General features: G+C 37.5%; 1 protein-coding gene across 8 annotated transcripts in view; it reads left to right on the top strand.

Moving 5' to 3' along the window:
* The window catches only part of ptprk (protein tyrosine phosphatase receptor type K), a 120210-nt gene that overhangs the window by 79586 nt on the left and 16660 nt on the right, over positions 1-23964 (top strand). For 5 of the 8 annotated variants that reach the window (XM_046060119.1, XM_046060118.1, XM_046060122.1 and 2 more), the window contains exons 11-22: positions 3849-4031; positions 4325-4444; positions 4921-5030; positions 5146-5347; positions 5447-5552; positions 5951-6023; positions 6310-6432; positions 8621-8695; positions 8873-8909; positions 15845-15980; positions 22359-22519; positions 23059-23094. In XM_046060119.1, the coding sequence (XP_045916075.1) occupies positions 3849-4031; positions 4325-4444; positions 4921-5030; positions 5146-5347; positions 5447-5552; positions 5951-6023; positions 6310-6432; positions 8621-8695; positions 8873-8909; positions 15845-15980; positions 22359-22519; positions 23059-23094 (1362 nt within the window). The remainder of the gene's footprint in view (positions 1-3848; positions 4032-4324; positions 4445-4920; positions 5031-5145; positions 5348-5446; positions 5553-5950; positions 6024-6309; positions 6433-8620; positions 8696-8872; positions 8910-15844; positions 15981-22358; positions 22520-23058; positions 23095-23964) is intronic. The other 3 variants (XM_046060125.1, XM_046060124.1, XM_046060123.1) reach the window with 1 other exon arrangement.

The raw sequence follows: 23964 nt of genomic DNA, 5'->3' as shown, positions 1-23964 counted from the left end.
GTGTGTGACAGGCAGCTAGTCATATATTTTGTTTTAATTCCATGTTGAAGACCGTCTCACTGTGAAGCAGTGTAAGCATCAAGAGACCCTGAAATCAATACTATTTATTACACTGCCCTAACTCTGTGTGTGTGTGTGTGTGTGTGTGTGCGTGTGTGTGTGTGTGTGTGTCCTAATAGCCAGGTTTATGGTGAGGATCACACGTATTGATTTAAACCGGGAGACAGACAGAGAGGAAGAGACCAAGACAAGTCAGGAAGAGACAGCAATAGAGGGAGAGACAGGCAGAAAAAGCAATAGGTCTCCCTCTCGCTCTATTTAAATGTCAACCATCCAATAATAGGTTGAAGCAAAAATGAAATGCTCTGACCCCTCAGCTATTAACACATGCACACACACAGTTGAGCAATAATATTTGCTCAGCAGACAATAACCTGCCTGAGTGTCTTCACAACCTTCCTTCCTCTCTGTCTTTTTGGTTTCCTTCTTGTTTTCTCTCATATGTCTATATGTGTGTTTATTAGAGATATTTACATCTAAATTACTTAACAAACCTCAACATGTTTGTATTTTTGCTCACAGCTCTGTGTGTGTGTGAGTGCATATGAGAGTTGTGTTTGCCCTTGACGATGCATTCTTATTATGAGAAGTTTTATTGAGACGAGCACATATACACACACACATAAACACACACCTATTCATGCTCTGCCCAGATTTAATCTTGATTCTGTCACAACCTGAAGCGTGTGTGTGTGTGTGTGTGTGTGTGTATTTAGGTAATAACCCAGTGTTAGTGTGCCCGTGCCTCTGAGTTTCTGTGCATGTGAGTGACAGGCAGATAATGGGTTGTCAGAAGAAGCGACAAGTTTGTGTCCTTGTGTTGTCTTCTCTGAGAGAGGAAGACCCAGAGAAAAACAGAGAGCAAGACAAGGGATGGGCTGGGGAGAGACTTGCCTCTCTATTTAAGGTGAGCTGTTTTTATTAAAAAAGCCTGAAAGGACATAAGGAAGCAGGTGGGTTACAGCGGGACAGAGTTTGAATAGGGAGGGAACAACAGGTGATAGAATGACAATCACTGTGAATGAAGACAGTTTATGACAAGGAACAATAAACCTTTAATTAACTTTGTTCTGGTTGCCCTGTAATACATTTAATTTTAGTCTGGGGATGTCCATAGCCAATCTGAACGATCAGCATCAGAGTTAATCAAGGCTTATTTGGTACTGCCTGTATTGAGCCTGATCAAACAGATTTTTTTATCACGAAAACCTGCTGCGTTATCAGCTGTCAAAAAAATCTAATTGTCTACATTTAACTGGAAAAAAGGTCTTTACTAAACCTTTCATCACCTTGGCTTGTGTTGTCTTCACTACAGTGGTGGATTGTTACTATGTACATTAATTCAAACGCTGTACACGTTATCTGAGAATTTCACTTTATACTCTCAGAGGGTATTATTGTACATTTTACTTCACTTCTGTCTGACAGCTATAGTGACTAGTTACTGTTGCAGATCAAAATTGTACTCAAAAAATTTATCACCAGTTTATGAATTATGATGCAGTGGTACAGATTAAACTACCTAACAGTATATGAATTTGGTAAAGTTAGCTCCACCTCAACTGACTACGCCATTACTGGAAAATGCTACTTACAAATTCATATTCTGGTATTCATAATATGATATATGATATTATAACACTATAACACTTTTATAATTTATAATACTTTTACTTTTGATACTTGATGTGTATTTGTACTTATAAAACAGGTGGCTCAAATCAAGCAATGTGATTGGTTCATAGTAGTGGTATAATGAGTGTAAACAGCGGCTATGACGTCGAATTGTTTTGCACAGATCCAGATCACTCCGCGACAAACAGGGTTTGAGTTATAATCTGAGCTTCGTGGGGGTCTCTATCTGTAGGATACAGATTGCATTGTAATACTATGTGTAAATGGGGTGGAATATACTAACTAAAGTTACCGTAGGAGATAAATAAACAAATAATAAGGAGAGAGAGAGAAAGAAATCATTGCTTATTATGTGATTCAACATTTCCCTCTCTCACACGCACAAAAACGCACAAACATACACACAGCAGTCCACTACTTGCCCCGCATGTCTGATATTGCAACAAAGTTTAAGTTTCAATAGCATGAAAAATGCATTCAAAGACTATTGCTCAAGGAGAGACACAATTCCACCCTTTATGGTAGGTATAATATTTAAGTGTTATTATTTTATGCACTGCTGGCCGCCAGCACACAGTAGCAAGCATATTATCATATGGCCAAGTTCAAGTTACCAAAGTCGCTGGACAGTTTTTAGAGGCTGCACGATAAACGGCAAAACGCAAATAAATATAAATAAATAGCTCTAATAATTCCAGCCTTTGATGTATGTTACTTAGCAACCACCATGCGCTTTGTAGCCCACCGGCCGGCAGCCTGGTGGTACTGCTTTTTGTATTCATAAAGAAATGTCTGTTCACGAGCAAAGTCAAATTGTAGTGCATCTTTTAGCCTACTTTTTTTTTGTGCCATACTTGGTAACCGTTTTATAAAAGCAATAGCCCACAACAGGCCATGATATACTCTTATTATTCACATGAACAATGCCCCTTAACTGTGATCAGCTATTGCTTAAAAAGTTAAAGTTAAACTACTTCTCTAGCAAAAATATGTACCATTATCAGACACAGCCAATTGTTTAGTCTTCATTCAGTATCTCTGAAAAGACTACACATAGTAGCTCCAAACTAGTAATTCCAGTTTTGAGAAGATGCGTAGCTGCTAGCTATGTAACTGCAGCCATCTATAACCCTGAGGCAGTTGTACAGATCACGCTGTAACCCATGTAGATCAAGTGGTGACTGCTGTGTGAGTGGTAGACAGTGATGTTTCTTCTAGAGTAACAGCAACCTTCTTACCTTGAGTTGTATCAGCTCTTGTTAGAGAGGTAATTTCTTCCCTAGAGAAATGACTCTTCTACAACAATTTGTAGCTGCTAAAGATTATAGCTTTCCTACAGAAAACGGCAGCTTCTCCAGGTAGATAGGTAACCACAGCATCTTGAGCAGTAGAGTTGCTCTTCTATGTGAGGTGTCTGCCATTACTGTTTAATGGCTGGGGAAGCACAAGATGGTGAACATTCATGAGAATGTAGTGCCTGAAATATAATGGACTGAAATGAGAAGGCAGAAAGCAGATAAGGACATGTTTAGTTTTGTGTTTGCGGTCTTGTCTGTGTGGAGGTGGGTGGGGTCTGGGGGGTTATTGATCCAGTTAAATGAGCCAGTTAAGGTAATTAAAGCCCAGGGCAGGCTGGAGAGACGGTAGATTATATTGACAATAATAGTTCTGAATACACATAAAAAATGGAAACCAAAGACGTGTCTTGTAGAAGTTATTGCATTTGAGAAATGGTTAAATAGCAGTGAGGAACAGAAACAGATGTTCGTAAAAACCCTTTTGTTTCATCTTGGGGAAAATGTTGACTCAGCACTCTAGCTATTGCTCTTTTTTTTCTTTCTTTCTTTCTTGGCAGCGCACGTACATTTGCCTCTTACACACAGTGCACCGGAATTGTAAACCCCAGAAATGCTGTAATTCGGAGTTCACCAAAGTAATACTGTATCTCATCCAAATAGTGATTATTTGTTTTATTTTAATGGCATATTTATTATCAGAATGCTAGAGTCTAACACAGTGCATATGGCAGTAATCTGTTGGGTTACTCATGAAAACTCATGAGATTGTCGCGATGGGGCATACAAAGTCAGAAATCATCTCCTCATCATTTTGGTTTACCTTCTTTCCCTGTGTTCTCCTCTGTTTCTCTGTAGAACCTATGCGGACTCCTAAGAGGCTAAAGATTGCTGAAACCAGGTCTCGTCTGATAGCGGTGGACTGGGAATCGTTGGGTTACAACATCACTCGCTGTCACACCTTTAACGTCACCATCTGCTACCATTATATGACTGCCAACAACCGTAGCAAAGCTGACTGCTTGGACATGGACCCCAAAGGTAAAACTCAGTTTAACTATTATTATAGGCTTTATTACTGTTACTTATACTGCTGTTTTACTGTAATTGAATACTGTATAAAAAGATGTTTGCAATGATTAGCCCAATATGAGACTACCTAATATCTGCAGTGCATGTGAATAATTTTTCTGGAATGTTGATTGTCAGTGGGATTAGTAGTATGAAATAGTACGTAGAAACAATCATCATTAGCTGTAGCCATAAATGCGTTTAAAAAGTTATAGATTATTGTTTTTTGATGATAGTTTTTCCTTCTCTTTTTTTCTCCTTAGCACCACGCCACCTGGTGGGGAACCTGCCACCCTACACCAATGTCAGTCTGAAGATGATTCTGACTAATCCCGAGGGACGTAAAGAAAGTGATGAGACCATCATACAAACTGACGAAGATGGTGCGATACACAAATCACACTTTATCTTGTATATATGTATTTATTTTCTAATTATAAAAAAATTTGTGTTCTTATTTGAATATAGTTTGTATGTTAGCTTTAAAAATAAGGGTTAAAGTAAAAAGTTAATTCTATTTACAGCTACTTTGACAGTTTAGGTGCTGGGAAGTACTACAAATTAAAAAGCCCCAAAACAGATCACGACTAGTGCTGTTATGAATAAACAAGGCATATCACATCCTACCTTTGTTGCTGATATTTTTGGGAATGCCACATTAAATGAAGAAAGATCTATAACTTTGGGGTACATTTATTACTTCAACATGTATTAGGAAAGTCATTGCTGTGTGTGCTGTAGTTTGTCTGTATTTATTGGGAACTTCTTCATTTGGAGGACATCATTTTACTGTTGATTTTATTAGCACTATATAATTTTGTCTGTGTGTGTGTGTGTGTGTGTGTGTGTGTGTTAACAGTTCCAGGCGCAGTTCCCAGTCAGTCACTAAGAGCCACTCCATTTGAAGACAGAATCCTTCTTTACTGGAAGGAACCGAGTGAACCAAATGGAGTCATCATACAATATGAGGTACTATTACCTTAAGCAGTAGAAATAGTAATAGTTGTTGCAGCCTAACTATCACAATCTCAGTGGAGAAAATACTGTATATAAACCAGGATTCTGTCTCTCTGTCCCACCTCAGATCAGCTACAGTGGTGTGCGTTCATTTGACCCTTCAGTGCCTCTCCAGCGGCCGGGACTCACGGTGTCTCTGCCCTCAAACGCCACACATCACCTGTTTTCCCAGCTCCACCCCGGTGTCACGTACCAACTCTCTATACGCGCATCCACCTCCAAAGGGTTTGGACCCGCAACCACCCTCAATGTGACTACTAATATTTCAGGTAGAAAATACGTTTTAAAACATTTTTTTGTCACATATGTTTTTTTGGGATCTCATTTTAGCAAAGTGATACATGGACACTACTGTGCTCTTTCTTCAGCCCCGACAATAGATGAGTACGACGGGTCAGAGGCCTTTCTGAATGAAACGGCAACAACCATCACTGTCCTGCTCAAACCTGCCCAGGCCAAAGGAGCACCTATAAGGTAGACATGCATATTTACATACATGTACAGTATATACAGTACATACCCAAACCAGACTTATGTCACACCAGCCTGTATTTGTCTAGAGACTATTTTTCTTACTTTTAGCATGTATTGTATATTGTACATATGTAGTTCTTTCATTAATGTAAAGCAACCATTAAGCCATACAAATAAACAAAACAACATGAAGTACTTCTTTTTGCAAAGATATTTATGAAAAATACAGAGGTTATCAAATAAGAGGTGTCTAAATGGTAATTAAATTAGCGAGGCCACATAAACATGACACGTAACGACACAATCTGTTAAGAGTAGACCTAAGAAATATTTTGTTCATCATGACTTTATTAGTGACACTCATTTAATAACGTATTTATGTTGTTTCTTGTCTACAGTGCGTACCAGATTGTAGTTGAGGAAGTGAATCCTCAGCGGACTCGTCGTCAGGCTTCCTCTGACTGTTACGAGGTGATTATTAATTTGTTCTACATACGTTTACAAAGCCATGCCTTTACAACATATCAAATATACATGTATTTGTTTACAGCTGTACTTGTACTGAAGAGCTACGTTCCAAAAAAAGATTAATTTGTAGATATCCTCCATTTGACTCCGTAGACCATGGATCCAAGCTCTTATAAAGTAAACCTTTTATTTGCAGAAGAAAATCTCCATTTTAACTGAAACTACATTATTTTTGTGAGCCAGATTTATAGACATATTATTTTCAAAGTAAATATATCCTCTTTCCCAGGTCCCAGTTTCCTACCACAGCGCATCTAGTGGTGGATCTCCATATTATTATGCCGCCCAGCTGTCCCCCAGCAACCTGCCTGAGCCGCTCCCCTTCACTGTGGGAGACAACAAGACATATCAGGTAAGCCTTTTTTATCTGAGTAACATATTCTGTACGTAGTGCAGCAAAAACGTATAGGCATGTGCACTTTACATCCAGAAAAATAGGTAACAGACAAGGGGCAATTAAGTTTGACATAACTTTGGTTGTGATAATATACTGTATTTGCAAGGTTTTTTTCTTAACCACGATTAACAGTCCACTACTCGAGAGCCCACAGTGAACACATACAGTCAGAATCAGAATCAGAAAGCTTGATTGTCATAGAACGTTGCTGAACGAGATTTGAGTGCAACTCCCCTCAGTGTACAGTCAGTGAAGATAAAAAGACATACAAACAACAAAAATTCACATAAAAGGTTAAAAACTGGAATCAGCAGGAGTAAAAGGATATTGCACGTATCAAAACAAATATTGCACAGTTAATGTAATATATTAATAATAAACTCTAAAAATATTACACAAGTTCCGGTGGCCATCATAGCACTCAGCCATGATACAGAGTAGTATTGTTTCATTGTTTTTGACAGTTCAGTTCTTTTATGGCTTGTGGGAAGAAACTGTTCAGGAATCTGGAGATGCAGGTCTTATTGGACCTATAGCGTCTCCCAGAGTAAATAAGTGGCTGCCTGGGTGGGATGAGTCCTGGATGATGTTTGTGGCCCGGCAGAGACATCAGGATCTATATATGTCGGTGAGAGAGGGCAGTTGTGTGTTGGTGATGTTCTGAGCTGATCTAATAACTCTCTGTTGTGCCTTTTTGTCAGCCTCAGTGCAGCTTGTGAACCATACCAGAATGTTGTGAGAAAGGATACGTTCAACAGAACCTCTGTAAATGGAAATCAGCAGCTTCTGACACAGGTTCACCTTCTTCAGTGCCTTTAGAAAATAGAGGCACTCCTGAGCCTTTTTCACAAGCGTGGTAGTGTTAATAGTCCATTTGAGGTCCTCAGAGATTTGTATACCCAGGAATCTGAAGTTGCTAACTCGCTCGACCAAATATCCTTTGATGTATAGAGGAGCATATTCTTCTTCCTTCCTCCTAAAGTCAAATATCCGTTCTTTTGTTTTGGAGGGGTTGAGTACCAGGTTGTTAATGTGGCACCATGCAGTCAGTTTCTGGACTTCATCCCTGCAGGCAGACTCATCGTTGTTTTGTACGAGGCCCACCATAGTTGTATCGTCCGCAAATTTAATGAAGGTGTTATTGTTGTGGGTTGGTGTGCAGTCATAGGTGTATAGAGTGTTAAGCAGAGGATTCGGCACGCATCCCTGGGGGACTCCAATGCTGAGTGTCAGAAGCGGGGAGTGAAAGGACCCCATCCCGACTGACTGTGGATGGTTGGTTAGGAAGTCCATGATCCATCTGCATGTGTGCGGACTGACACCAATTTCGACACCATTCTGCTGGGGATGATGGTATTAAACGCAGAGCATTCTCACATATGACACGCGATGTTCTGCTGTGTGAAGAGCAGTGTTGATGGCATCTTCTGTTGACCTATTTGCTCTGTAAGCATATTGGTGTTGGTCCAGAGTGGGAGGGAGAGAGGATTTTATGTGTTTTAAGACAAGCTTCACAAAGCAATTTGTCTTTAGTCATTTAGGCTCCTGATAGGTGTTTTCTTGGGTACTGGGACAATGGTGGCAGATTTAAAGCATTTAGGAGATAGAGATAGGTTAAAGATGTTTGTGAATACCTCTGCCAGCTGGTCTACACAGTCCCTAAGAACCATCACTGGTGTGCCGTTGGGGCCAGCCGCCTTCCTGGGATTCACACCACAGAGCACTCCTCTGACATCCTCTGTACATCCACCAAGGCTGAAAAGTCCAAATGTTTAGAAATGTCCAGTTTAAATCAGAATCCTGGTCTTCATTGAAATCTGGCGCATTTATCATGTGCTATATGAATGTGCCAGAGTTTTTTTATTTAAGCAAATGCAGTAATTCAAGAGAAAATGGGGAAAATGTACATACCGTACATGTCTATGCAGAAAGTTTCTGGATCCCCGATATGCACAAAAAACAGCACCAAAATAATCTCTTTCATGGTCTTGTCCTACCTTTCCATCTGATTGAATTAAAATCTGTCATTATTATTGAAACCAATAAGACAAAACTCGTTTTTAGCAGAATGAAATCAGTAGCTGACAATCTACGTATATTTAGGCTCATATAAAGTTGATAATCTTTTCATTTTAACCCCCAGGGTTTCTGGAATCCTCCACTGGCTCCAAGAAAGAACTATAACATCTACCTTCAAGCTGTGAGCAGCACAGAGAGGGTAAAGAAATATTTATTTATGAAAAGTAATCACACAGTGAACTTACAACTCTCACCTGCCAGCTGCTCTGAGTAAATATACTGTTTGTACACATTTAAAGAGACACACTAATTACTTTTGGTTGATGCTATAGTTTGCATAGGGTGTGTGGACTAATTTTGTCTTTTCTTTTTTCAGGAAACTAAGACACAATGTCTGAGGCTGGCTACTAAAGGTAAGACCTCACTGTTGATACCACTTTCTGTCAAAAATTAACTGGACAATCAGATGCAACTCAGGTGGTTAGAAACGTTTCCAGAATTTGGCCGCTGAGAAAACTAATTGCAGAATAATTTTTTGGATATCGTAATGATAGGACAGTAACTATATTTTATGTATTTTTGTGTCTCGTCGATTTTGCTTATCTTCTGTTGTTGAGTGGCTTATCGTCCCTTAATGATTGTTGTTAATCTGATCTTTTATTATATTTCCTGTTGACTGATATTACAGATTGTTTTGATACAATATAACTGTGTTTACAATCTGGCCAGTCCCTTACTCCAATGTGAGAGCTCAAGTTCAGCGGAGAAGGGTATGTTCCTGGATTATGAGTATTTGTGGGGACAATATAATGTTGTGCATGTTGTGAGAGAGAAAAGACTTTCGTGTTATGTGATTGTGTGCACATTTAGTCCCTGTATGTGCACACAGTCTAAATGTCATGTTTTTACTTGCAGCCATATGTTAATAGATTATCAGACTGGTTTAAAATGGTGTGGAGTTAATCCCCATGCAACCACACATAAGTACATACACAGAAACACACAAAAGTGCACACACACTGTTTTCAGGAAAGATTTTTTAAATGCTGCTGATGGATCAGAGTTTAGCTGTGTAGAGTAAGGGATAAATAGAAAAATACATGTTTTCAATGAAATTGAGGTGGTTGGTAGCGTTGCGCTTTAAGCAGTTAGGACATTGAAGTATTAATTTGTTTTTGTTATTCAGTATTTATTAATGCATAACTAGAAGGCTAACCGAGGTGAAAAGATGAATCAAAATAGAATATGCCTACTTTTTTACTAAAGCTGTAACTGCATCATGGTTATTTTCAGCCGGGGGCCTAATTTTCTTGTTCTTTAGATATGCTAGAGGTGTTGTGCAGTGTTAATGGTTAATGTTGGTGTGACAAAGAACAGTCAACTGGTGCTGAAAATAACAGTCATTTTCATCATCCATTCATCAGCTCATTATTTGATTAATCGATTAATTTTTTTGTTGTTAAAATGCCCAGCGCATTTTTTCACAGCTCGAGCTGACATATTTAAATTGCTCCTTTTCTCCAACAGAGCCCAAACATATTCAAATTACAAAAATAAAACAGGTAAACACAGCAAATGAGGAGCAGGATTCAATTATCAATTATCAAAATAGTGGATAGAGGATATATTTTTTGCCAACCGACCAATCAATTAATCATCTAATCTTTTCAGCTCTACAGTCAGCAGTCATGAACAGACAGCAATAAATAAAGAATAAACAGGATATGTTTTTTCAAAAGTTGATTATATTCATGTTAATATAAGCATTTAATTTTAATATAAATACCATGGTCAAATCTTTTTTGTGTTGCCACATATCCACAATATAGAAGGTTAATGTCATATTTACAAAACATCCAATAAGGTGTGGTGAACACAGCATCTCAGTATTTGAATGTTGTACTTGCGAGCCTAGTCCTGTAGTTTTAATCACTTTCTGTACTCAACAGATGGTCCTTGCTTTGACCTTCTAGTGCTAAAGGATCATAAAACTACACACTAAAAGTGACAAAGTCATCAGCACAAACAGCCATAATGAATTAATGATTATGGCTGTTTAAGTTGTGTTTTTTTATAATGACTCATCTAGGCACAGACACTGTAAGCTTCTTTAGGTGATAAATACTGTGGTATGTGTCCCTATAAAACAGAACGATAGATAAATTGAAATAAAATAATGGCTAAAAGTTGAAAAATTTAGTAGTTGAAATTATTGTATAAGTTGAGATATTTGCAGTTAATATAAAAGTGTGTGGCCCTTCCTTTGATTCACTTATTCACCTATTTTCGCTTTAGTTCACAGAGTTCAATGTGACCAAGATGTGTAAGCCAGTAAGCTCATAGGAAACTGATTCCATGTGATAGATCAAAGGTGTGAAATGCCTGTAAGGTGTCATGTTTTCACCTTAAAATAAGCAAAAATTGTGGAAAGTTCTTGTGTTTCCAGTTTCATCACATTTCAAGAATTGCTGGTGCTTGTAGTTACTAGAACAGTTGGTTAAGGAAAGAGATGACACTGTCTTTCTAGCCTGAGGAGGTCTGAGTGAAGATGAAAGACTTATTCTAGTTTTTTTTAATAAGGCAGAAAGGCTCACTAATGGACAGAGAGGTCAGACGACTGTCCCTTCCTCGCTCGCTCTCTCCCGCCCTCTGCATGTGTGTGTGCACTCAGCCGTGCATCCAGGAGGGAGGATTAAGTGATGGTGGTCCCATTAGGTCATCTGGGGTATTGTGTATTGTCATTGCTGCCTCAGGGTATTTTGTGTGTGTTTGTGGCTGTGTGGGTAAGTTGTGAGTGTACTGACCTGGATAATTTTTTCAGACATTAAGAGCTACTGCCAATATTATGAGGTCAGACTTAGAACCTTTTAAAGATTGTTTTTCTTTTTTTGTTATGTCTTGTTTTGATACCCTTTGCCCATTGATTCCTGGTCATTGGAGAAAAAGAAGTAACTACAGTGTTGATTTGTGCAATTAACCAAAAAGTCACGAGGAAATTTTCATACAGGCACAAATGCAAAATGATCTGGAGTCATAGAGTCACCCTTGTTTAACATAAAACAATAAATTGGTGGTTGTTTAATATCTGACCTACATTTGACCTAGAATTTGTTAACAGCACAAGTAACAGCAGCACGACGCAAACTGGATTTTTGAGGCTGATACCTCAATAATCATCAAAAATTATATGTCAGCCAATCTTATTTTTACAAACTTGTAATATTAAAAAAATATGTGGATGCCTTTAATTTTTTTAATTTATTAAACTTGTCACTGCTCTGTGGTGGACAAATAATGTAATGGAGACACTGTTTCTAAGTTACCTCATTACCATCCACCCATCAATCTATCGTCAACTGCTTATCCTGTGTACAGGGTTGCGGGGGGCTGCAGCCAATCCCAGCTGACATCGGGCGAAAGGCGTTACCTCATTACCTTTTTAGTATTTCTTTATTACAATTTATTTTCACTTATTAATCAACATATAAACCAAATATTTCAGCAATAAGCTTAATATTGGCCAATATACAGTGCAATAAAATTCAAATTAATTATTTAAAAATCATACAATGAGATTTTCTGGATTTTTGTTTTAGATTCCATCTCTCACAGTTGAAGTGTACCTATGATAAAAATTACAGACCTCTACATGCTTTGTAAGTCGGAAAACCTGCAAAATCGGGGTTTTGTTCTCCCCATTGTATCAGTCTAACTATAAGTAACTTCAGGTCATATATTCGGCAGCAAATATATATTTATATATATATATATTTTTTAATTTTTTTTCTTAATACAAAATCTTGGAAATTGTATTTATTTGTCTCCATGCCTAGAAACATTATGGACATCAGAAGTTTTAATAATAATACTCATACTGAGTATTTTTAATACACTGTATAAATATAGTGTCAATAAGACATCCACTCATGGAAAGACTAAAACCAACAATGAATTGAACCTACTAAGTGTTTATTTTATGCCACATACAAACTATTAAAAATACATGAATGAATCGCACTGTTGATGCACAGGATGATATGCTACTGTATTACCATAAAGATGGGCACTGTGGTTTATTTTTAGTCTTTCCCACATTCACAGTTGTGCTGTTGAAAATACTAAATACTAAATGTGCACTAAATGCGCATTAATCCGCAGCTGAAAATAGTCCCCAACAAATGCACAGTTTACTCCTGTTTGAGTGACGTTTGCTAAAAACTAGAGTGCTCAGCTGTTTTAGAAAATGATTTAGCCTTTAATAAAATAATATATTTGTAAAAGATTTACTGTAAGTGTTAGGGCTTACGGCTGAGTGCCAGAACTGAGACAAACATTGTTGGGTTCGGTCTTTTCGTGGAATTTGCTGACAATAAGAAAGATATAGAATAACGCCAAGCTTATCCTGTCAAACCACTTATTTGGCTGATACATCACTGCTCATGTTTCATCTGTCAATCTGAGTCCTGTGTAATATTGTTACATAACTAGATGGGGCTAGATGGAGGCATTTCAAAGATTTCAGCGGCAGAAACATTTTATAACAAAATAATATGTTAAAGTCACAAATATTGGGGGAGATAAAGAGAGAGAGATTGGGAGATTATGTTTATCTTGTTGATGTTTGGTATTAGAAGTGGATTATTATTTGATAAATGTATTGCATTATATTGAGTTTTGTGCATATATCTTTGTGTTGGATTATTTGGATTATCATAATGCATGATAATGTTCTTACGTTGCAGTACGAACTATTCTGGTGTTATGGGATCAGATCATTAAGCTCAGGAGCATGAAAACAGCTGCCTGCTCTCTTTCTGTTGACTTTCTGTCCATGATCAGCATGGTTGAATCCCCTCTCCAGCGTCCACTCTGCCTGAAACCTAATTTGGGAATTATATTCCAAACAGACGAAGTCAGGGAGTTAGACAATTATCTGATGTCACCAGGAACAGAAATTAGTTTGACTAAAAGTGATGTACTGTGACATTGGTGCATAAACATTGGACAGCTACAGTTAAATTGCATTTCCCAATGAGAGCATGATGAAGGATAATCTGAAATACACTGAAAAGACACAGTGCAAGACATTCAGTTGAGCATTTCTTTATTTGTGAATTTGTAGTCAATGTGTGATCATTTTTTGTTTTTTTTGTGTGGTTGCAGCTTTGAGTAGGAGTAGTGCTTGTGCAGCGAGTTCACTGGTTCAGTACATTTACCGTCAGGTGATAAAACAAACTGAATGAGAAGCTGAAATCTGTGTAAGCGGAGTGTTTTCAGTTCAAATGAAACTCCTCTTGCAGATGGTACAGGGCAGGGATAAGCATTGCTTCCAGTGATTCTCAGTTACTGTCTTTTCACAGGATTTAATCTTTACAGTGTACAAGAAAATGTAAAATAGTTAAATTAACTCATTTCTAATGAATAGTGTTTTAGCCATGCTAACGTCATGGCTCTAGAGGTGGCAGTGTCAGTCAATTGGTTTACCAACAACCCTTACATTTAACCGCAGCTGTACTTTGTGATTTGTGATAAATAGCAAATGTAAGCATGCTAATATGCTAAATAAAGATGATGAACATGGTAAACATGTGGCATGTTAGTCACTTGTGATTGCCAACATTTTAGCATTGTGACGTTAGCATTTTTACCTCAAAGCTCTGCTGTGCGAAAGAGCCACTAGCATGGCTATAGACTTATAGGGTCCGTAGAGTCTTGTTTCTTTTTTGTGTTGCTAAAGCTATATCTATGTTATGCCCAGATATCTACTATAAAACACATACTCTAAAATGTTCAGAGCTGTTCAATAGAATCGACTGTTGTGGGTAGAAGCAATCTCTTCGTTATTACATAGCAGTCATTTTAATGAAGATTGTACTGTTTATCTCAATACTTTAATCTGTGAGTCAAATTAGCATCTCAAACAAAACTTCTGGCTGTATTTGCATCATAAATGAGCAGTTACCATGACATTTATGTTGGCAGTTGTCTGAATTTGCTTGACAAGGGATATTTAGAGTCTTGATATTTACCTGATCTTTAGTACAGGAATGATTAAACCATCCTATTTTAAAGAACATCAGAATATGTTTCTTTATCACACTCACCACTTCCCTGATATAAGGGCATTTTATAGAGACATCTTGAGAGAAAGCAAACACAATTCCTGAGGCTGTTGGGTGGCATACTTAGCCTTAGGTGACACAGGGTTGTGTGAATACTTCAAAATAGTGCCAAAATTCTATTACTTGTGTAACAGGCTTATAGTCAGTGCAAGAGAGCAACATTTTAGAAGCGTGGAGGTCTATACCGCTGAAGATGCAGGGATCCTGCAAGGTTTACATGGCTGGTGGTGGGTTTGATTTTATTTGACTGGTTTGCTGTCCCAGAAGATGTTTCAAAAACTGAGGGTTTGGGTACCTAGAAAACAACATCACTTTTCTTTGTACAATATCATGCAGCTCTTTTACAAATAAAAACACACTCTGTAGGAAACCCCAGATGGTAAAGCTCTTGAAGATAATTCCAACTGTTCAGTTTCATAACCTGCTGCTGAAGAAATACTTTCTGATTTTACAAAAACAAAATCTGCATCTTAGTAGTTGTATTGAAAGCTAGAGAAATGTAGCCTGTCAATTAAAATAAATCTAATATACACATGTATTTTGCATATGGCTGAAAGCTTTTTTAATTGGTCGACAGTTTTCCAACAACAGTGGAAAACTGTAACAGTACAAAAAGGAATCTCAAACTTGCTTTTAGTAGTAGCAAAGGTTTTAGTAGTTTGGTGATTGAAATTTCATGTTTCATGTCAAGACGTTTGTTCTTGGGTTTTTTTCTTCACTTCTGCTGTCCAGCAAACATTAGCTCAAGGGGGGAAAAACTACTTTTCACATCCCTTATTAATTATATTCAATTGTTTCCCTAAGATTTTGAAGTCCTGCTGAGATGTCCCTTTAATGTCAGTTAGCAGCTTTCCACTGAAGATTTTACTTTTATTTTAATAATTAGGTCCAGGGGTATGGTAGTTTTAGTGACGGTTTTCACTTTGCGTCCATCCATCCATCGTCAACCGCTTATCCTGTGTACAGGGTTGCGGGGGGCTGGAGCCAATCCCAGCTGACATTTGGCGAAAGGCGATACCTCATTACCTTTTTAGTATTTCTTTATTACAATTTATTTTCACTTATTGATCAACATATAAACCAGATATTTCAGCAATAAGCTCTTTCTTATGATTTCACTCCTAATACTATAAAAGAATCAGTAATTACTGTTGTATTCTAGTAAATAATTATTTATATATATAGGGTCACAGTACTGATGTTGTTTTATTGTCATTATGTTATAGGTGCTACAGAGGAGCCAGAAGTCATCCCTGACCCCGCCAAGCAGACGGATCGGGTGGTGAAGATCGCTGGGATCAGTGCCGGTGTTCTCGTCTTTATACTGCTGGTGTTGGTAGCCATCCTATTGGTGAAGAAGAGGTGAGTGACAGTCAGCCTAACCACGTCCTCTAAAATGGCTTCAGTGAAGAGTTTCATGAAGAGTGCAAATACTATATGAAAAACAACACCAACACGCATGCAGATGCAAGAACACACAGACACAAATGTGCACCTAAATCCATTCTCTTGTTGTGTGTTGGTCCAGTATTTGCTGTAGTAACACCATCTTCCATCCATCCACCATAAACATTGATCTCCCTTCAGAACCAGCTCCTGAAGTTTGTTCTGTTTTTAAGGCAACAAATGGCTGAAGGCATGTTTTCCTGAGATATATTCAGAAATATGGCTTTTCCAAAATTAGAAACGTCTGCTTCACAGTTGTGTGATTTAGTGCAGGGGTTTTCAAAGTCTGAGATTGTGGGTCTCCCCTCAGACAAAGCTTGGGAAATAGCTTATATATATATATATATATAAAATAAAAACCTAGAATATGGTATTGTAGAGATAAAGGGGAGACATAGATGACGGTCCATTGTGCATAATGTAGAAGGTGATTGAGGAAAAAGCTAAATGCTGGAAAGTGAAGGGTGGCTGGTTGGAGTTAAAGTTGAAAGCGTTGACAACAAAATTAATCTTTTTTTAAGCCTCTGTAGAGCACACATTGCCCCATGCACTTTATTTGCTTAGGTTCACACTAGAAAATACTTGAATGTAATGTTGTGTACTAGATTTCATACTTTAAAGTTGCTTAACAGGCATGATTAAGGCTTTTGTAGAAAATGTGAACATAGAGACTGAAATAATGATATTATTGTGTCTGTCTATATGTGCATCATACTTCACTTCTAGAAAAGCATTTGAGAAGAGTCACAGTTGGTCCTGGTGTCACTATAACGTTTCAGCCTGTGATGTGTTACTTTGGGTCAGGGCTCCACCATGTGGTGGCTACACACAGCTACAACATGAGAATGCAGCTGCAGTTTTTAAGCAGTAGTGAGAAGATAACCCTTACATATGTCTGTAACATTTCCTTCAGACACCTGGTAAGCTTGTGCTATTGTCCTATTTCTGTAATGGGTTAGCATGGCTACTGTATGCCTATGAAGCATCACAAGTTGTTTTTGCCTCACCAAAAGTAATTTAATATATAGTGCTCCACAAACATGTTGTTTCGGGTTTATTATCATGACATCATGTAGTAAACCACTACAGTAATTAGCGTTGTTGTTGCATTACACTACCATATTCCTCGTCCTTTCTAGTAGGATATGAACATCATCAGACACTGAAGTAAAATAATACACAGAATATTGTTATTGTGTCTAACTATGACACACCGCAAGGCAGTTCACAGTGGCTTAATTGAACTGTGTTATCTAACCATGTCAAAAGTCTATGAAGCTGTTACAACCATCTTTGTGTTTTAATTTCGTCCCCCACCCTAACACTAACGAGTTTTTGTCTTACACATGACCCGCTCTCTATTCATCAAATTTCTGAGTAACTGTAAGGTTACATGAGGTTCAATTATGTCTCCGGGTTTGTGTGTGCATATGTGCATGCACATTTTTAAGTCATGTACACGAGTGTATGTGTATAATAATTAAACATGTCATTCTTCCTGTGACCTTTCAATTAAAATCTGGTGTATCTGAGTACCTCATTAAAAAGAAAATAATTAGGACTTTAATTTGCATATTCAGGGAAGATACATTCATGAGAAGTGCATCAAATCACATCTTTTGCGATTATGATAGAAAGTATCAACATAAATAGCGTTGTTTGCTCATTGACCACATTACAAGAAATTTAACATTAATCATCTCCTCTGAACACTAAAGTATTGCATCTTGCCAGAGGCTTTAGAGAGTAACCAGGCAGTCTCTCAATACAACCAATCATGATCTCACTCAGCAAATCAAAAACAATTAGAGACATTAAATTACAGTCAGTAATGAACTCTTGTCACCGGAGAAGCTCCTGACCTCCATATTATTATTGTAATTCTCTGAATGAATGCATGTGATCCAGCGTTTGTGCTGTAGCTTTAGTGTGAAAGTGTAATCGTAAATGGTTATCAAAGGACATGAGCTTAAATGCAGGGGTAGAAATATTAGATTTAATGTAGAAGCCGTTGCTATCTTTTTGATACCCAGCATTGTTTGAAATATACTCACTATCGTCCAAAAACTTGACCGTGTTTGAGCTCTAGTTTGCACTCACTGGCCTGATTACTGTAAGATCTTATACTGAACATCATCTCTCCCCTGAGGATTTCAGGCCCTTTGATAATAGAAAATTGGTCCAAATTGAAAGATAATGCAGAGGCAACTGTTATTTACGACTCTGTAACTGCACACACAGCCTGGAGGAACTGAATTCACTGTCTGTTTTTGTTTTGAACTCTATGACTGCACTCATGCATTTGACTTGAAATGAGTGTTAGCACTAAGTCACTAAGCATTTAAGGTACTAGGATGACTGTGTTCCTGAAAAGCTAAACATCATATTAAAATGTTATATTTAGGTTGATTTCTGAGAGGTTGAAACTACATATTAACTACAATTCACAAAATGAACAGCTGAATAGGATTGTTATTAGTGGAAACAATTAATATTTCCAAGTATTCTAAGTATGTTTCTAGGTATATACTTGTTAAATTTTTATTTATGTACAAGAACATATGATATTGTGTAGCAACCAACATCGGGTATACAAAATTGCATTTAAACTACTTAAAATGAGTCCTAAAAATCTGGTTTCAGTTATAATTTATATTTATTTTTAACTATGACATCATTTGTGTTGCGCTCTGAAAATAAATGTTCATTCTGGCATTTTTAAATTGGACTGTGACAACTGACTTAGCAGTAGCATTCTTGGAAACTGGTTTATCAATGATTATTTGTGATTTTATGTCACTCTCATGAGTAAACGGTTTTGTTGACAGCATTTAGTAGTTTTCCATAAAGGTTTCTGGGGAGATCAATCATCATTGTCATTGAACCTTTACAACTTCGAACAATACTGCATCTTTAAAATGGTGGGACATGATGACATGCAATGACATCATGCTTGCTTTACAGGAAGCGAGCTGCATCGTGTTACAGATCGGATAGCTTTGTATTAGTTTTGAAAAATTGTTTACTATTCTTTGCACAAAGGAATGGTGATTGGCTGGTCAGGCCTAAACACCTCTAATCAGGGCTGTCCAGTTATAGAAAATGCAGCTTAAAAATAGTGCATGAATCTTTTAAATAAGACACTTCCAGAAACAAAGGAAAGACAGACTGCATGTTAGTAGTAGTAAAAATTATAGTTAGTTGGTAGTTTAATAGTAGCTTTATAAGTCTCTTAGCTTTTTTTGAAGTATTTATTTAGCATTAAACTTTTTACATTTTGAAAGAAATAGTGCCCATATTTTATTATTATTATTATTATTACACCCCCTTGCATGACCCTCAAGTTGTAGCAATCAAAAGGTGTTTTCTTCTGTTTCTGTTGTTGCTGGTTGGGACAGGACAGTATTGTCCTAATTTGCATATTCATGACCCTTGTGTCTCACTCTTTGCTTTCTGATTGGCTCACAACCCCAGGAGGACCTACTATTCATACTCTTATTACCTGTAAGTAAACAACCAATCAACAATCAGCTCACCCAGCTGCTGTTATCTTATTGGGCGATTTATTAGTGGCTAGTTGTTGTTATTTTTAAAGATGCAGTATACTTTTTTCAAGACAAAACACATTTTCAGCTCTGACCAACCAGCCAAAGTCATCCTCATTGACGCTTTGCCAGGGTGAGGGTCAATTCACTTTCAAGTCAGTCAGGTCTTTAGTGAATTCCTTACATCCAACCATTTATATAAACATATTTAAATCCCTAGATATTGAAAATGTGTTTTTAGAGCAACATAATGTTGATGGTTTCCTGTCTAAAAATATAAATGCTGAATATTAGCAAATTTAGTGTCAGCTTCTATTAAAGGGACTGTGACAGTGAATTGACCTCAGCCGTGGTGTCCTCTACATGCTCCAAAGTTGCTCTGAAGCAGGCTTATAAAGGCCAAAGTTGGCCATAAACCACAACAAAGCAGGCCAGAGTGGGACGACACAGGCCTAAGCGTGTTATTTGAAAAAAGAATGCTGCACTTGTGACTTGTAGCTCTTTGTGTGCATGTAGTCATGTGATCATCCATCCGCCCATCAAGTCACAGGTATCATGGTAACTCTGCTACACATGCTCAGTGTCTCTTTCCTAGTTCCCGTCACAAAACAAGTCAGCTTCCTGTTTGGAGCACATGGGTCTGATTTTGGTAGTTCTTGGTGGGTTCTCTTGTGTTGTGGGTTCTCCCTTCTCTACTCTGTCTCTTATTGTCTCTCACTGGCTGTGACCAAAATGGATCCCTAATCACTTCCCTTAAAAAGTTTTATTTATCAGTAACAAAATCATAGATAAATAAATATATATTTACATATATACAGTTACAGATCAATCATAAGTGTAAACCAAGGTGTTATTAGTTATGGATAGAGAAGTTATTTTGGTTTAATAAGATGGGCAGATGGGACACTTTTCACTACTTTAGCACGAGGTCACCACCATTCTCTGTTTACCAGGAAGTAGCAGTTTTCCAAGACACTAATGAAAAGATAATTCAGCATCGGTTCAAAGACATTTTTCATAAACAGCATTCACTGTCTACAGTTTCTCTTTTTGTCCTCATACAGACCATTTAATCTTTTTAACCATGTTTCACATTTATAAATTCATGTCATGGCATATTTTACCAAACCACTCTTAAAAGATATTACAGTAGATCTTATGAACACATGTTGAGCTAGAATTTTACCGTTAAAATTCAAGCCTTAAAAATTAATAAAAAATTAATAAAACTCAAATAGAGATCCATTCTAGTTCTGGTCAGATCCACATCCTTCTTTTTCTCTCGTACAGTACAAGTACACAGCATTTGGTGGTTTATAATATACATATATATTGCCTTGTCTTCTATTTTCATGTTTTCTGTTAGACAATCTATTATACACTCACAAACAATCGCACAAACTGCTACACCTGGTCAGAAGTTAAATCAATGTTCCTACGGAGTGTGTGAGTGTGTGTGTGTGTGTATTATGTGTGGTGGAGTTGGAGTTGGTGTATTTTAGGGTCAACAGGTAAAATATACAAAAAAACACAGCATGCTTTCTGCCCGTTAACTGGGAACTAGTCAGAGCCGTACGTTGTATCAGTTATGCAACATTAAAAAATGTATTTCTTTTTGTATTTCATCAAACCTCTGAGAGAATATTATTCACATAATGTTGGCAATCAAACTGCTCTATATATGATGAACTAACTCAAAAAAGCAGGTAAATGTTTGTTGACCTATACAGATGTTATCCTAACTGATGCACATCTATGGCTCTGAGTACAAAGTGTTCCTGCATGCTCTGTCATGCTCGAAGTATTAAGCCCCCTGCAGTTATTTGTCCCGGGATTTTATGGATTGCAAACAGAGAGTTAAACCTGAAAAGGAGACCTTGATGTTTAGATTTTAAACTGTTATTTTTCTTCACCTGGCATCAGTCTTATGATAAATAAAGGTTTCTGTTGCTTGCAACAAAAAAAGGCAATACCATTTAATTCCACTATAAAACAACAGCCTGTGAAGAAAAATAGGAGATTAAAAATTAAGATCAGGTATCTCTAAAATGTATCTTTCTGTATACCAGTCATCATAATTCTGGAGTGACATATATGAAATGACTTCAAGGCCTACTACTCATACTGATGATAACTATGGTACTTTGGTCGGTAAATGGTTTTCCCTGAGCTTCTATAGATCATAAGTCATTCCCTTACTGTTGTTTTAATGGGATTTTTCCTATCTTTGCTGTTGGATGAAAACCAAATATTTAATAATACTTTGGTCATTTTTCTTAAATTGTATTTCATTTCTCATAATGATGAAAGTGAGAATATAAAAAAAGTTTTCATCTGACAGCCCATCTATGATTGATAACAGGTTTTCCCTTTGCTATTTGTAGGTTATAGGTCATTTTCCCTGGTCTGGATTAAATGCTATTTCCTATCTGCTCCTATAGCTGAGCCTGTTACATACAAGCCTTTCCTCCACCTCCCTTGCCTGTTCTATCCTCTTTCCCTCCTTTCTTTTTCTCTTCTCCACACCTATCTTCTTTTCTCACTGGTTCTACACTCTGCATCTTGAATCAGCAGCCTGTAGCCCCCAGCTGTGTGGCAAAAAAGACCTGATACCACCTTCTTCATACAAAATCATACTCATACTTAAAAAATTGACACTATTCCTTACAAGGTGGTGGTCTGCAGGCTAGCTGATGCTTGTGTATTTGTTGATAAGGTGCCTGACTGTGTCTGTCTCTGCCCCTGACAGGAAACTGGCTAAAAAACGTAAAGACGCCATCGGAACAACGCGGCAGGAAATGACTCACATGGTGAATGCCATGGATCGCAGCTATGCTGACCAGAGCACTCTGCATGCAGAGGATCCTATGGCTGTGACTTTCATGGACTCTCACAACTACAACAACAGATGTAGGTTCATAATTAAACTTATGTTTAACCCTAAACAGCAGTATTAACCATGAACTATCTTTAAAACACAAAACCCTGTCAATAACTGAACTTTATCCTTTTCACACACACATCCACATATTTTCATCTTTCTTCTCTTCTCACTGAGGGGAGTTGAATTTTACAATTGCAAGGTTGCAACATTTATTTGCAGTAACAACTAGAGTTGCAATAAATGATTATTTTTATTATTGATTAATCTCCCGTTTTTGGTTAATCATTTTGTTTATAAAATGTAAAAAAAAATTGTGAAATATGTCCACACTTTCTGAGTGTCTGAAGTGGCATCTTTAATTGTCTGATCTGATTTCTTAATTGTTCAGCTGTAGAAATAACTGAATAATCGACCAGCCTTATCAGTTTTACAAGAAAGGGTAGCTATACACAGCTTCCCTTGAGCATTTGAATTTTCCTGATGCTCACTGCTCTCTATTAGTCTTCATCTATGTTTGAATAACACTGACATTTAGAAATTTTCCTCACCGTGTTTCCTCCTGCAGTGCCCAACGATCCTCTGGTTCCCACTGCTGTGCTAGGTGAGACTTCTGGCATGGTTGGATATATATTTACCACCAGCTCCCTTTATCGATCACCCCTCATCTTCTCAAAGCCCCTCTGCTTGTAGCCTCGTCTTGGATGTCGTGCATCATTACATAGGTCCCAAATTTGTGTTGAAATATCTGACATAGTCAAAGTTCTCATTGCATCCTGCAGTGTTATGTACTTTGGCTTCTGCCATGTACTGTATGTTTGGGTGGGAGGATAGTTTGGCTTGATTGAAGTTCCGGTACCACGATGTTGTCTCTACATTTTAGAAGTGCTAGATGTGTAACAAAGGTCTCTAGTATTACCACAGATAGGAACCCATACATTCAACGAGCAATGAACTGAAATTAACAAAATTTGAGAGAAATACAACAAAAATACAATAGATGTTGGTTAGGTTCAAAGGCAATCTAAAGATGTGTAATGGATTAGAATAGAGGACAGCAAATTTTTTTTTTGCCACCTAGTGCCAACTATCAGTGTAAAACATGGCCGGTACTAAAAACTCCAAAAGCCAAGCACTTCATCTGTTGTACTATACTGTTTTCCCTAAGTTCAGTCACTCACTCAGCCAATCCCAGCCACGGTTTCTGTTTCCTATTGAGAGTTATTGATATTCACAGTAATTAGCATCATTCTCCCCTAGAGACCTCATTATTTCTACAGTTTGGAGTTGTTTTAAGGTGTGCCATTTCCTGTCCCAAAAATGACAGAAACTGATGCTTGAAAGGAGGAAGATAATTTGTCACATTGAGACTGCAAAATGACTGCAGAATAAATATGTGACATCAAGTGACAGTGAAAAACTTAGTGCCTACAGCCATGAGTGTTCAGTGGAAGTTTTCCTATGTGCTGGATCT

The sequence above is a fragment of the Micropterus dolomieu genome, linkage group LG10 (assembly GCF_021292245.1).
Source record: "Micropterus dolomieu isolate WLL.071019.BEF.003 ecotype Adirondacks linkage group LG10, ASM2129224v1, whole genome shotgun sequence".
NCBI classification, from domain to species: Eukaryota; Metazoa; Chordata; class Actinopteri; order Centrarchiformes; family Centrarchidae; genus Micropterus; species Micropterus dolomieu.
The sequence above is the reverse complement of the archived record's forward strand: the minus strand, read 5'-3'. Positions and strand labels throughout refer to the sequence as shown.